We start from the raw sequence: 15,231 nt of genomic DNA on the forward strand, positions 1-15,231 counted from the left end.
TCGATGAGAATATATTAGAGGCCTGTTCTGTATTAGTACCAATGATCTTGAAAGAAATAAATCGCGAGTCATAAAGTGTTTTGCGTCTCAGTTATGCCTTCATGTAATTGTCGCCTGTTGAGTGAACTTGAACATCGTGGTAGGCATTGCCTTATTCTCAGCTCGGTAATTGTACGCCTTCTAGCGGCTGGCATGGTACTAGGCTCCCTTATCGCTAGTATGTGCTGCTCTCTAGCCACGAGAATTTGAACTGGCTCTGCGATCGACTGACGTAAGACGACAATGAATGAGGAGTGCAGTTGTTTCTGATTATTAGTCTGAAGAAGGCAGATTGCTGGCAACGATCTGGTTCTACATTAAGGAATAAAACTACACATTCGAGGACTGTGAAGATGGTTTTAGAACTGGATCCTGGGTGAATGATCGTCCATCTGGGCGATTACGCCCGAAGACTCGGTTTGTTATTCTAAGAGTTTGTTATTCTCCGACCTTGTGAGTATATTTGAATGTGCTTCTCTACTGGACTAACCTTGTCAACGGAATCTACTAATGCGTGATATTTGAGGAAAATAGAAACTGTTTTGGTGTTATAAGGGGGTGAAAATTACGGATTCAATGTTTCGGAAATTCAGTATTGAGAAATATTTGAGAAACATGTTGTGATACTATCCATGTGATGTTGAATTTTATCCTTGGGGTTTCAATGTAATTGTAATGATGTATTTAATTTTAGCTTCATGATGTGTTTGTTTAAATGGTTCATGGACGTAAAGTAACAAATCAATGTTAGAGGAGCTCCTAAGAAAGAGTGGTTACGTACATAGTATGAGTATAATGATCTATAACGTGGTTTAATTTCATTCTGTTTAATTTATTCTAAAAAACATGTTTATTATTTTGAAGATTTTTCAACCACCATTTGGGGAAGTAAGATAATTAGGAGGAAGCTTTTCTAATGGACTCCTCGGTTCCTTCGTGTAGCCATCTTGATTGTGGTGGAGGTCACGTGTTTCGTTGTCATGTACCAGATTGCAAACTGTTGGTGGGCGTTACTCTGTTGAGTTTGACATGTGAGTGTCGATTGATTATTATGACACTTGACATTCGCCTGATGTATAAATGACTTTTATGTGTGCGGGACTCTTTCCTGCGGTCTTGTGATATTTAGTTGATTTATGTGTCTCTTGGAGTTGCGATATTTATTTATTTGTCCCTCAATTATTTGTGGGTATTAATTGCATGATAATTGGTTTTTTCTCCCGGATAATTGGAGATGCATGACGTTTGCGATTAAATACCATTTTCATATATCAAGTACAACCGAGATAGTGCATTAGAAAATATTTTCAGTTTGGTATCTTAATTCTAGCGTTCAAGCATTGTAAAATTGGTGCTAATATTTTTTTACCTTTACATAATCTTCAATTGACGAATGATATTTCAAATATTTTAATTTGTAGATTGTTAGACAGGGTTGGAAGTTTTGTTTTAATCAGTTTAGCCTCAGTTAAGGTTTCCTTTAAAAAAAATCAAATCTGAGGAATTGTTATTTCAGCCAACTATTAATTAAAAGTTTTAATTGTTCCGCTCGGCCTCTTGAGCCCTTGTTTCCACAATTCGCGGCGACCTTTTCCTTGGGATTTCTTGGTAAGTGTTCTATTAATTATTATTCTTGTATTGCTTGCAATAATCTCCGGTCGTGCTGAACACTCTTACTTATTGATATTATTTGTGTTGTGAGAGTGTGTTTGGTAGCAGAGCGGTGGTTGCCTGAACAACTAGGTTCTGATAATTTTGTGGAGCGGTATATCCTCTTCATGTTTCTTGTGGGTCTATAGGCTATTTTTGCCAAGTCACAATTATCACATTGGCTGAAATAATAAGAGGGATCTGGACTAGAAATTTAAAGTTGTGAAGAGAAAGGCAGGATTGTATTTGGTGGTGACTTCTGTGTTTTCTGTTGCATATTGACATGGGTGCTCGCTCTGTGATGTTATCGAGAATGTTGCGGAACGGACAGCTGTTGTACGAGATTGAAGTGCGTGGATTGAAGTCCACCGGCTCTATGGACGGTGATGTTGCCTTACTGCTGGTTTCCCTCGATTCTCCGGTTAAACCAGGTGACATGAGTATCGAATTCGGTGAGTCAGTGCAGTCCTTAAGTCTTTCTATAAATGAATTGTTAGTTTTCATGAAGCTGATTAAAGAATTTCAACCATCAGATTATCAGATAAGGAGATTAAAAGCTAGAACTAATCACTTTATCAACAGGATTCAGGATTTAATATCTGTTGGTCCTGATGTTGAGTTGATGACTCAGTGCACTTCATTGTTAACATCAGAAATTAATTTTTCTATTGAACTTTATCTTATGATAAGTGCGAAATGGTTGGTCAATTGTCATTGAGTGATGAGACTAGAATTAATGAAGGTAATTACCTAGGTGAAGCTAATGAGCCTATTACTTCTCAAACTGTTAGTAACCCGTCATCTCATTGCTGCGGGCTCAGTCCTGTATTAGACAATTTATTAATCAGGTCATGTTCAACTCATAATTCAATTAAGGATATCTTTAAATATGTAAGAGTTTTCTCTGTGGATTCTATTGATGAAATTATTAGATTCATTCGCTTTCTGGTGGAGTTAACTGAGTCGGCTAACGTATATTCCATGGATGCAATTGGAATTTTTAGGGTGTTATTTCCAAACTGCGAAGGAGTTCTAAAAAGGAGAAATTTCAAAGGCTATAAGCAATAATTTGAGTGTAACCGAATTTCATGAATAGGAATTTTAAGTCAGCACTCATAGCCTACCACCACTCGAACAACATCAAGTGAAATGCCTGTCTTCATTTTTGTCCTATGCCTTCAGTACTGCTACCCATGAGTCTCATGGTAAGGCACATGGAGTTCATGTTCAGTTTTGTTCCATTTTCACCTCTATCTAACCTCATTCGAATTGAGGAACTGTTACCTGAGGTAGCTACTCCTTGTGATATGCGCAAGGTGTGGGATGAGGCCAAAGCAAGGTTAGGTGTGTCATATGAAAAGGTACGAAAAAACTATGACAAGGACCGAAAACCCACTAAGTTAAGTGTTGGAGACCAAATCTTCGTAAAATGTTATCTCGTCAATAAGGCTATAAATAAATTTACTTCTAAATTAGCTCCCAGATTCCAGGGACCTTGTACGATATTACAGTTTTAAGCCCTGTATCTATGCTTGTCAGCGATCCTATTGCTAAAAGAATTCGGAGAGTGCATTTATCCCAAGTGAAAGCGGCTTGATGTGTTGTGTATCATTGTGTTGAGTTCAAAAAAATCTTACCGGGAAGTTTGGTGGTAATTAGCCTGTTAATAGTTTGATTGAACTGGGTGATGGAAGTTCAGAACTTGTCTTGTAGGTATGAATATTGGAAACCTGTGTATTAGTGTAACTATATCTTAGATAGTTCTCATCTCGGGTGAGGTGTGGATCTTCTTCAAGTAGCGAAGCATAAGGAAAGCTGTGTTGAATGGTTTCATCCTGTTAAAATGTTGTGCAAATGTATTGTTATATATAGTCCTACATTTGTGTATGTCCGTGGAATTAACATTTCAGTGATTAATTGATGGAAATTTATCTAATTATTATTATTAATTATGGATTGGTATGAATTTATTTGGAGAGCCATTATGGTAGAAGGTTGGATTTTGAGAACTGATGAGGTTCTCGGTTTGGTAATGTGAGTCTGGTATTATGATTGAGAGGTGTGCATGATGGATGTCTGTATGAGAACCTTACCGAGATTAATTTTTTCTGTGCTATTATTATTGATGTGGTAAGTGTCTAAATAAAAAACTTGGTGATATTATTCACCTATCTTGTGCTTGTTGGTTGTAATGAAATGATGTGATGGTGGAATATGTATACGATACCTAATTTTCTGGCTCTGTCTAGGTTCAGTAACGTAGTATTTTAAATTATGGATGTATCTTAGAAAATCAGATGAGACTTTTCCGTTCGGTGTGGGTGCTTATTTGCAGTGATGATCTTATTGGGTATTTTGCATCATGTACTTCTCTGAAACTGTGACCCTTGAATGGTATTATCTATGGGAAACTCTTGGTTGTAAGTGTTGAGATTAGGGCATACTCTGCTTTAATCCGAGTCAGGTAAATTGTTGTGGAGTACTGTCGCCCGGAGGTAGGGAAGAGTAACTGCTTGCTATGTGCATGAACCTTGTGTTCTTACAGTATCTTGATTTCTTGATTCCGGGGCGATGGGCCTTTCAATTTAGATGAACTTGATGTTTTCCCCGTAGGGGCCATTTGATCCTGAGTTTTACATTGTGTTCTCTTCATGACTCACCTGTTGTTTTACCTCATTTTATGTTTGCTATATTGATTATAATGTTAGGATACCTGTTAGATTTTGGTAAATAATTTCTGTCCTCTATGCAAGTTAAGTAATGGTGTGGACTTCGCGTTTGAAAAGGGGTCAAGTATTCTGCTTGTACATCGCTGTTATCCATACTCGCTGAAGTCTTTGGGTCGAAATTGGCAACTTTTTTCCAGTGTATTGTTCAATTTGGAGTTGTAGGCTCATGTAATGTACTAGGAGTTTTGCCTCTTCTGACCGTTAATGTGTGGTTAAGGTTGAGAAGATGAAAGTATTCATGACCTGAGGAGCGTAGCTTCTTTCCGCCTTAATGGAATGTCGAAGGGTAAAGGACATACATAATCCTCGACAACATCCCAACAAATCACAGAGTGCCCACCCAATATAATCATCACAATAACCACCATAATGGCTTCAGAGGAACGGTCATATACTCATTTCGTCCATAGTCTTGGTCTTGGTTCAACTTCTTATGTTCTCTGCCATAACCTGATCCTTGTTGATGGGTGTGTATTTTGGTATTGTGGGATTGATTTTTGGGGATTATGTTGGGGTGGCATTATGGTTTCGACATGAGGTGACTGCGTTCCTCTGAGCCATTATGGTGATTATTGTGATGATTATATTGGGTGGGCACTCTGTGATTTGTTGGGATGTTGTCGAGGATTATGTATGCCCTTTACCCTTCGAGGCTGACGCATCTGTACTGGTGGTCATCAGTGTGGTGTTGGATTGTTGTTGTTGTAATTTGGGTTTCGGGTAGTTGTGGTGTGGACACCTAGAGGAGGTTGTACATTGCCTTTTATATGTTTTCTTGGTGCCGAATTGGATTTGGCGAAAACTCATCTAATGTATCTGCACCTCTTTTAGGGAATGATCTATTTACTCATTTCGTCCATAGGCTTGGTCTTGGTTCAACTTCTTATGTTCTCTGCCATAACCTGTTCTTCAGAGGTCATCTTATTTAATTTCTAGTACCTTAATGTTCATTTCGATTAACCTGCCTGTAAATGGTATTTTATCAAGGGAGCCTCATCTCGGTTAGTATTGTTGCCATAATAAATTACCGTTCCGTGATGTGGAAGAATAAGTATGGGATTATTCTCCTCTTCTCGGTCGGTACTGGAGTCATTAATATGGGGCCTTGTAGAGGTGTTCCCCATTTTTCACGGTTGCATTGAGCATTGTTCGTCCATCTGACTCGTTAGCTACCATTTATAAATTATCTACCCTGTTCCTATGTATATGGTAGGGTACCTGTTTGCTGCGAAGCTACAGTGTGGGTCTGTGGACTTCACTTATTATTAGACCGGTGTTTTTTTTCTTTTGGGCCGAGATTCCTTTTGGAATAACCGGTAGTGAATCGTGTCAGGTGTCTGCTACTTATTTTTCCTCTTGGTCACTGAATTGAGGTGCATTTCCTTTCCTTTCTATTAATTGAATGATTTTTATGGTTGCATTAGGTGAATGATTCTGTGAAATTTGTGGGAATGGCGTGATTTCAGATTTGTTTTGTCTCCTGTGTTTCTTCTGGTCATTTTCTGTCCCGGTACTCTTAGGGTATTAATGAAGGTATTGATATAAATTGTTATTCGCCTGTCTGATATTATACTGGTGCCTGGTAATTGCTGATAGTTCGGTTGTTGATGACACACCTTAACGCATACCCTCCATCTGATTAATTGCAAATATCTCCAACTGTAGCTAGCTATGTCTCCTTTGTCCTGAATATTTATATCTTCTACTCTAGGTTATTTTCTTGTACTAAAGCAGGTTTGAGTCTCTGGAAGTTATTACTGTTACTAGTCATTTCATTTCTGCCTTGGAATGAGATTATCCGTAGTGTGATATGGAAGCTGAATCTGTATAAGTGGACTAATTATTTTTGACCAACAAGTGATATGGAATTTTTAAGCAATGTATTTCAATAATTGATTACTGGGTTGTGATTTCACGGATGTATTGTTGAAAATTTAATTAGAATTAATGTATTTTTTCCTTCTTTATGCTTACTCTAGGCATTATAATTGATTGTGCTTTCTCTAGCCCATTCATGTCATGTCGTCTACTGCGATATTTATGACCGAATGGTAAGGTAGCTGATGATAAAGCGATTAGTGTGGTAATGTCACTTAACGATTAATGTAGTATTTGTTGCACTGACTTATTACTTGAAGATGCTTATGTTTCCTTATTTATCTTATTTTCTCTTTTTCTTTTCCTTCTCTCTGTGTTCTTTTCCAAGAATTTTGTGGAATACCGCTATCACTCAAGAAGTCATGCCTTCCTCTGAAATTGAAGCCCGTGAATTAAGTTTAAGAGAGAATTAATACTATGTTTTGAGTAATATATGACCTGTCTTCTTCGTGTAGGATGTGTCTGTGAAATCTTATTATGTTTTGAGCGAACTCCAATTACTTGTGTACTACTCGTGCTACGTTAAGTGTTTTGGTGTTATGAGAACATTTCAAGCAAAGATAGGCGTTCTGGTTATATGCAGTGTGGATCCGTGGACTTAAATGAACCTTAACGAACTGGGAGAGATTAATATCGCTCAACGAGCTAGAATAACATAGAGAGGCGGAAGCGCTGCCTGGGTGAAGCTAATAGAACGAAAGTCCGCCATGTTTCCTGTTGTCACACAAGCAAGGGGGCATGGCCTTTAAATGACGAAAAGTGTAGAAAATACGCATTTTAGAATCACTGGGGGAGAATTAAAGACCGTTGCCGATAGCTTGAAGCATTAAAGCGAATACCGCCACTTCATCATATTGCGGCACGAGGCCAACATCACGATCAGTTGATTGTAGGGGAGTTCGAAATTATCGCATAGTGACATACGAATAGGCCTCGAAATCGGAACAAGAGCGTTACCCTGCTTGGCTGTTGTGGTTAAGCGTAAATTAGAATAAAAACGATGGACATAAATATTTATGACAGGAAGCCTTAAAATCATAGGGACCAACAATAGGTTACAAACTCATTCTGTTCATATTTTAAAAATTACTGCAACCTCATGAGTACTGTGTTCCTTTCTTAATCTATTTACCCTCCCGGGTTGGTTTTTCCCACGGACTCAGCGACGGATCCCACCTCTACCGCCTCAAGGACAGTGTTCTGGAGCGTGAGACATTGGGTCAGGGGATACAAATGTGAGGGAGGGCTGCACATGCTATACTGAACAGGGGGCCTTGTGGGGGGTGGGGAAGGAAGCGGCCGTGGCCTTAAGTTAGGTACCATCCCGGATAAGAAGTGGGAAACCACGGAAAATCACTTCGAGGATGGCTGAGGTGAGAGTCGAACCCACTTCTACTCAGTTGACCTCCCCAGGCTGATAGAATCCCGTTCCAGCCCTCGTGTCTCTTTTCAAATTTCGTGGCGGAGCCGGGAATCGAACCCGGGCTTCCAGGGGTGGCAGCTGCTCACGCTAACCAGTACACCACAGAGGCGGCCCATGAATACTTTACCACAATAATCGTTTAGTGTAATTATTTATTATAATATAGGGGGGATATCGTGTTTCTCCCATTACCATATCATACTGGGATTACTAGCTGAAAGGTAAGCTTGAAAGTTGGCCATTATGAAGTGTGGCAATGTTTTAAAAACCAAGGCAACAGACATCTACAATAAAGGCTGTATACATTTGAAAAATTGCAGTAAAATACTGTATTTACCATACTTAGTGTACGTTCGAACGAAATAAGTGTTTTTTTGTGGTTTTCTTAGTTGTGGGCGCTCCATTTCCTTTATTTGTAAATGTCAAAGAAGATTAAATAGGGCTGGAAATGTACAGAGCATAAGCAACTGAATTGAGTGTGATACCATTTAACTCTTTTCGCCCTCACAACGCATTGTTCCGTTAATTCCTTGTTCTTTAAACGAAATCTGAAACAAAATTCGACAAATAATTACCGTGGCTATCCGTACTTTCGCTAAGTAAACAATAAAATGGATTTAATTACGAACAGAAATTACAAAAAGGAATCTCGACTATAATTCAGCAATACTTACTTAAAGTACGATATATCCTTGGTTTTATTGCTCCGATTAGAACAACCATACGCTGAGCTTACGGCTGGCATTCTTGAAAGCGAGAATCTATGTTTTCACTTCTTAAAACTTAGGGAATTAAATTGGCATGCACGATCTCCCTGTCACCTCAACATATGCTCTCGAGCCAATTCGCTTTGTTTTGACAACCGTTAACATGGCTGCCCCTTATCAACTTGCTTCAAGCAGGGAGCGCTGATGACAGGCTTACAGCCCCTCTATGTTATTCTAGCTCGTTGGGCAAAGTCCTTCGCGTGCCTAGTACTATATGGATGGTTTTCAGAATTCAGACTATCAGTGTTGTGGTGTATAAATTTATGTTTTATTTTATACATGAGTACAGCTGTATTGAATTCTGTACTCATGTTTCGGGGTGGTATTTTAGCACTTAGGTATACATATTTTATTAGCGTTAGGTAGGGAAGATTAAGTATATTTCTAACAGCTCTATTTTGTACTACCATTAGCTCATTCAAGTCAGACTTCTTACAGTGCATTCAGATTACATTCAAATATTGTAGGTGACTATGAATTAAAGAGTAGTAGATCTGTTTTAGAAGATGTTGTGGGATAAGATAACTAAGTTTCTTTAAAATTCCTGCAACAGGTGTAATCTTTTTAATAATGTATTCAACATGGTGTGTCCAGTTCAAGTTCCTATCAATAACCAACCCAAGATATTTGACAGTACTAACTAGTTTTATTTCAGTATTCTGCATGTATATTTACTGTGTGGGATTTCATTCTGACCTTGTTTTGTCATTATCATGTAATTCGTCTTTTACACATTAATTGTTAATTTATTTGCTTGAAACCACAAACACAGAGTATTGAGGTCTTCCTGCATATCTTTAACAATGGAGTCTATATTGCAACCAGTATAGATCTGAACAAATCGTGCTAAATTCAAATATCATTGGAAATGTATATACGGAAATGGATAAATAAATTACGTCTAGAAAGTGTTATTGAGATATTAACTTCGAAGTTGCTAAAGCAATTCTGGATAGATGAATGAAGAATTATTTAAAAGGTTATTATTCAAAGACTGAAATTAGACATATAAACAAGAAGTGAAATGGACTGGTGTGAAATGGCTTGATCTTTCATTTATGCATTACTTTTTTAGTTTTAGCATTCCTGTCTGAACTCTTACGGTTGGATTTGTCTTTTTCTTATTTAAAAACATTGTATCATCACATTAAGACACTTGTCAATAAAAATATCGGCACATTCCTTATACATATTATGCAATGAATTAACATTTAATAGCTGGACAATTTTCCTCTTAACATGAAGCCTTCTGACAGAAAGATATTCCTTACACATATGATGCAATTAATTAACATTTAATAATAATAATGTTTTTTGTTTTACGTCCCACTAACTACTCTTTTACGGTTTTCGGAGACGCCGAGGTGCCGAAATCTAGTCCCGCAGGAGTTCTTTTACGTGCCAATAAATTTACCGACACGAGGCTGACGTATTTGAGCACCTTCAAATACCACCGGACTGAGCCAGGATCGAACCTGCCAAGTTGGGGTCAAAAGGCCAGCGCCTTAACCGTCTGAGCCACTCAGCCCGGCGAATTAACATTTAATAGCTGGACAGTTTTCCTCCTTATGCCAAGTTGGGGTCAGAAGGCCAGCGCCTTAACCGTCTGAGCCACTCAGCCCGGCGAATTAACATTTAATAGCTGGACAATTTTCCTCCTAACATGAAGCCTACTAACATAAAGGTAATCTATAAAATCCCGGCTTTAATTTGAGAAGAGGGATAAAGAAAGAAAAGTATGAAAATGTTGTCGATAGTGATGCTTTAAGGAATATTAAGTACAATTAGAACAAAAATGTAACATACCCTTGGCTGTATTGCCGAGGATTTCTAAAGTCCCTGGCCTGGAAATGATCTGAACAGATCTTATAATTCTTATATAAGCGTAACGTCCCTTCTTTCTTGTACCGGTAGATCTTATCCAAATCGCTTCTGTGACATTTCAAAAACCACAGATCACACCTACAACAACACTTCGGTATTGAAGGTTAACTGCTGCACTATACAATAAAATATGCGTATTACATTTTATGCCAGTTAAAATATGGGTCGAGCAGGTCAGAAGATTATGAAATACTACAAAAATCTCTGTCACTGGAAGAATATATTTGCAAACACAATATTACTTACATGTTCTTGCCACGAGGGAACCTGAATGATGACCGCGCATTTTTCTCTACTTCGTACTGACTGCAGCCAAACACAGCACATACATTTCCCCTCATGTTGAGAGGAGATATCAAGGAATGACACACACTACTATTTATTTATGTTGTGGCGGCATCAGGAAGAATGAACTCGCCCCACATACAGAACACACCCTTGTGTACGATGCAACATTGCATCAGGGTATAGCTTGCTAAACTAGCGTCATTCGGCTGCGTGGAGTGAGCATGAGCATCACGCCTGTTTGTGTCTTGTTGGTGTAATCAGTGTAACCTATCTCACATGCAAAGGTGTACTAAAACTGTGTGTGGTGTAAATAAATCTTATTATCCATGAGGGCTGGTTTATTTATGAACGATGTGGAGCTGCCTACAACCAAGACTCCATAATGTCAACTCACTGAAAACGCATAAATAACACCAAAAACTTCACACAAAAATACACGTGCTCTTATGAGAGAATCAGTACTGTTCAGGTCTATCCGCTAGAGTGAGCTCCAGTAGCTGTCCCTCGATATCTCGCTCAGTGTCGCGTAATATCTCTACTGTATTTGGTATTGATAAATATCAATTTTCACCATCAGAATGTTGGCCAGCAGGGTAGGAGAGGCGGCGGTATACAATTTCTTATCACTAGATTGCTTGCCAAAAGCCTGGATTAAATGCGAAACCACTCCGCTGTGCTCATATGAAGTGAGGACATATGACGCTGTTGATGGTGATTCGTTCGTCGGATGGACACGATAAGCCTTTAGCTTGGTGTTATTCGACAGGAATATTCTATGTGCCGGGGCCGGGTTTCACCCTCTTCCTACTATCATATCACGTAATTAATTTCATCTCATTTACTCCTCTGATGAGGTTGTCGTCAGAAAGGGCATTTGGTCATAAAAACACTCCACGACAGATTCATCTCACCTCATAACCTGCCCCGTATGAAACGGGACAAGGGTTGGACAAACAAACAAACAAACAAACAGAAGCTGTTGCCATTAATGCTTTCACGGCCCGTACTTATAGACATGATAGTGTATAAGCTTTTGATATTGATAAAAGAGAGCAATTCTGAATCATAATGTCCCTTGAAGGGGCAAAGCATAATTTGATTTCATTTTTTTCAAGAAAGTTGATTAAGAAATTAATACATGATCATACAACATTTCGCCATTGTTTTTGAGGAGTACCGGTATTACAGTATATGGCAATTCATTTCATATTAAAACATTATTCTGAATTTAGTTTGTAAACTGTAGAAAATTAACTCCTGTCTCACAACACAAATGCGATTTTTTTTTCAGAAGTCTTGTTTATTGCTCTTCATAGAAACATTTATATTTTACAATTACTACGTGTTTTTTTAAGAATGCATTTTTAATGTTTGCAGGGGTTTTTCATTGACGTTCTGTAGCGAGGATAGTTTATTTTAGGCGGTACAAATGAACTTTGGCGTCGATTGGTGGAACTGATCATATTTTCATGCATCTTGGGGGGAAGGATTCGACCAATCACGAAGGAACTATCGCATAAATTCGGACTCATCAGCAATATGGCTGTCAGTATAAATTTGACACTGGTAGGATGCCTTTCTCTCCGGGCAGTAAATTCGATCATTTGGAAATTTTTGTTTATTTTGACAGAAAATACGCGAAACGTAAACAGAAAGTGTGGATGATGTCATTTTCTACTACTTGATGCACTGATTTTGCGAAGTAAGCGATGTTTAAACTGTCTATAGCCAAGAATATCTGACAGTGTTTATGTGGAGGGATATCAGCAGTACGGTTCTTAACTGTTGCTAAATTATTGTTGTATTAGGCTTGACATCGTTGTGAAAAGGAATAAAATGTTAGTACCTATTCCTGCTGTTTCGTAGTTTATCGCCAGTCGACGTCTTAAATATATTAAACATTCGTTATTCTAACCTACTTAGTGTCTTCCTAACCTTAGCTCCATATGGTAAACAGTGTTTACATGTTTGTATTAAAGCGTATCTTGTTTATCAAAGACAACCTTATTACGGAAATGTTGTGTTATATTTTGTTAAATTGTATTTTTCCATTGCAGATGACATCTTTGGTTCAGTAAACAAAAATTTTTGAAGGTGGAAGTTCATATCAAGAGTGTTCAAGGATTATTGTACAATGACTTCCAGGCAAGTGTGCATGAAAACATTGTCTGTTTTTTTAGACGCACTATGCTTTCCTTGAGCTATGCAGTTTTGGTGTATTAATATGGTATTGAAAATTCTTAATCGGTACTACTTCTCAAGACAGGTCATATCTATTTTCATAGATTTCATACATTTTCATAGCATTTTTGGTAGAAATTGTGTTGATGTATATTTAAAAACAAATTGTTGTAAGAAGGCCACTAGTTTCAATACCTGACAACTGCATTTGTGTATTTTGTTATGTACACAGGAGGCCACGTACGGTAATGTTCTTGAAATCCTCATTTTCATGTTCACCCTCTCCTGTGACTTGAATTAACCTCTATGATGAAACAAGTGGTACTAAATCAGTTCTGTTATATTTCTTCCCTTTCATCTAGCATGAGATCAGCTTTAGTTATAAGGACAGATTCTCTCTAATGTTGTTAACTGAATTAAAAGTTGAATGTGAATGAAGATTACACCTGATGCAAATTCCATGAATCTAGGTTTATTCCTTTTTTCTTAAGTTTTTACTTAGTTTATTTCGGAACAAAGGGGAAGGGGGGAAGATTGATTTCTTTATTAGACCCTTAGGTTTACTGTCTAATCCCAAAACTTCTAAGGGATGGAAGTACATCAAATAACAGACAACAGTAATTTGAAGGGTTATGGGAACCGGTACCGTTAAGCTGATAGTGGAGGTCTTTGGGTTATACTTGACTTCAAATACCACCATATATATCAGCATTTTATTGCACAAAGGTAGAGGGATGGTCAGGCAGGCTTAGACAGAGAGCAAAGTACAGCTGTCAACACCGAAGTGTTCTGGAAGTCAAAGGGGAGAGAGGAAGTACCAGCAGTATTAAACGAATTTGATCGGCTCTCGATAAATCCGCCTCCTTCCTGTGTACCACATATATTTCCTTACCTACCAAGTTATCTGCAGAGTATTATAGTAAGCCAGGGTCTTTTGCTTGAGTTTCTTTTTTTTTTTTTCTTTTTTTTTTTTCAAGTAGCCGATAAAGTTGGATGATGTCAGTGAAATTGTGGTTGATGTACGTTTCTTGGGTTGCCATATTTTTAATACAGGGCTTTTATCTGTTAGCTGGGGAGTTGGCCGTGCAGTTGGGGGCGCGCAGCTTGAGCTTGCATCCGGGAGATAGGGGGTCAAATACCACTGTCTGCAGCTCTGAAGATGGTTTTCTGTGATTTCTCATTATCACACCAGACAGATGCTGCAGCTGTACCTTAATTAAGGCCACGGTTGCTTCCTTTCCTATCTGTGTTGGTGCAACGTAAAGCAAATAATAAATCGAAAAAGAAACATATCTCAGGGGATTGTTTCCTGTTGAGCACTTTGACGTAATTCGGCCAGCGCTCGCCTGGCACTTAGTCATAGTGTTTTCGCACAAGATTTCCTGTACTTTGTGAAGGTATTATGTATACACTCATGCTCACGTAATGAAAATGGCATTGGAACAATACCCAGAGTTCTACACACGTGAACACTTGACTAAACTAAACCTTACGCTGATAAAGCTCTTAGCAGTGTGCAGAGGAGGGGAACTTGTGGTGCCAAGAAGCGCTTTACGGCAAAGTGCTCGGCGCGAGACACACTCGCAGCGCAAGCGACCCCGCGAGGGACAATCTCTTGAATAGGTCAAAGAATGGCACTGTAGCATCATAAACCTATAGACATACAGAGGCACCAATTTGGCAAGAATCTTCTTTCAACATTTTGATTTGTTTGGATAATTAGTTGTTTTGCAGACAGGAGTGCACACTTGTTTTTACTAGACAGTCAAGCATGGTAATATGGCGTGATAGGAAGGATGGAATGTTGTAATTTATGCTTGTCTTAGTTAGGTACTTCAAAAGGGATGTTAAGTCTAGAACCTTACATTTAATTGTACAATAAACCACCACAAAGAATTTTAGTTTAGAGGAATAAAATAATGCTAAGCATTTGTCTAGGTAAGATATTTATTTGATTAGTTTCCATCTCGCAGGTTCATGTATGTGCGAGAAGACATGTGGCATGGTGGTATATTAATAACTACTGTAGGCACCATGATTTTCAATGCAAGCATGCAACGTGCATGCATTGTGTCATACAGGTGCCGTATGTTATTTTGTGGGATGAAGTTCTATGCCTGTTGTTCTTGGTCAGTCACATCAGCAGTCGTTAATGCTGGTATTGGATGACACTGGATTTGTTGTCCCATAATGTCCCATACATGCTCAATGGGCAAAAGATCTGGTGATCTCGCAGGCCAAGGCAACTGGCTGACACTTTGTAGAGCACGTTGGGTGTCGGCAACGGTATTAGGACGAGCAGTATCCTGTTGGAAAGCAACCGCTTAAATATTGCGAATTAATGGCAGCACAACTGGTTTAATCACCAGCCTGATGTACAAATCTGCTGTCA

The 15,231-nt window shown here is 38.5% G+C and overlaps 1 protein-coding gene across 3 annotated transcripts in view; it reads left to right on the forward strand.

Moving 5' to 3' along the window:
• Positions 1-12,230: 12,230 nt before the first annotated feature.
• The window catches only part of Hel89B (histone acetyltransferase 1), a 570,925-nt gene continuing 567,924 nt past the window's right edge, over positions 12,231-15,231 (forward strand). The window contains exons 1-2 of one of the 3 annotated variants that reach the window (XM_067150030.2): positions 12,231-12,360; positions 12,716-12,803. In XM_067150030.2, the coding sequence (XP_067006131.2) occupies positions 12,793-12,803 (11 nt within the window). In that variant the 5' untranslated portion in view covers positions 12,231-12,360; positions 12,716-12,792. Of the gene's footprint in view, positions 12,497-12,588; positions 12,608-12,715; positions 12,804-15,231 lie in introns of those variants that run through there. The other 2 variants (XM_067150029.2, XM_067150032.2) reach the window with 2 other exon arrangements.

Source organism: Anabrus simplex, chromosome 6 (assembly GCF_040414725.1).
Source record: "Anabrus simplex isolate iqAnaSimp1 chromosome 6, ASM4041472v1, whole genome shotgun sequence".
Classification (NCBI taxonomy): Eukaryota; Metazoa; Arthropoda; class Insecta; order Orthoptera; family Tettigoniidae; genus Anabrus; species Anabrus simplex.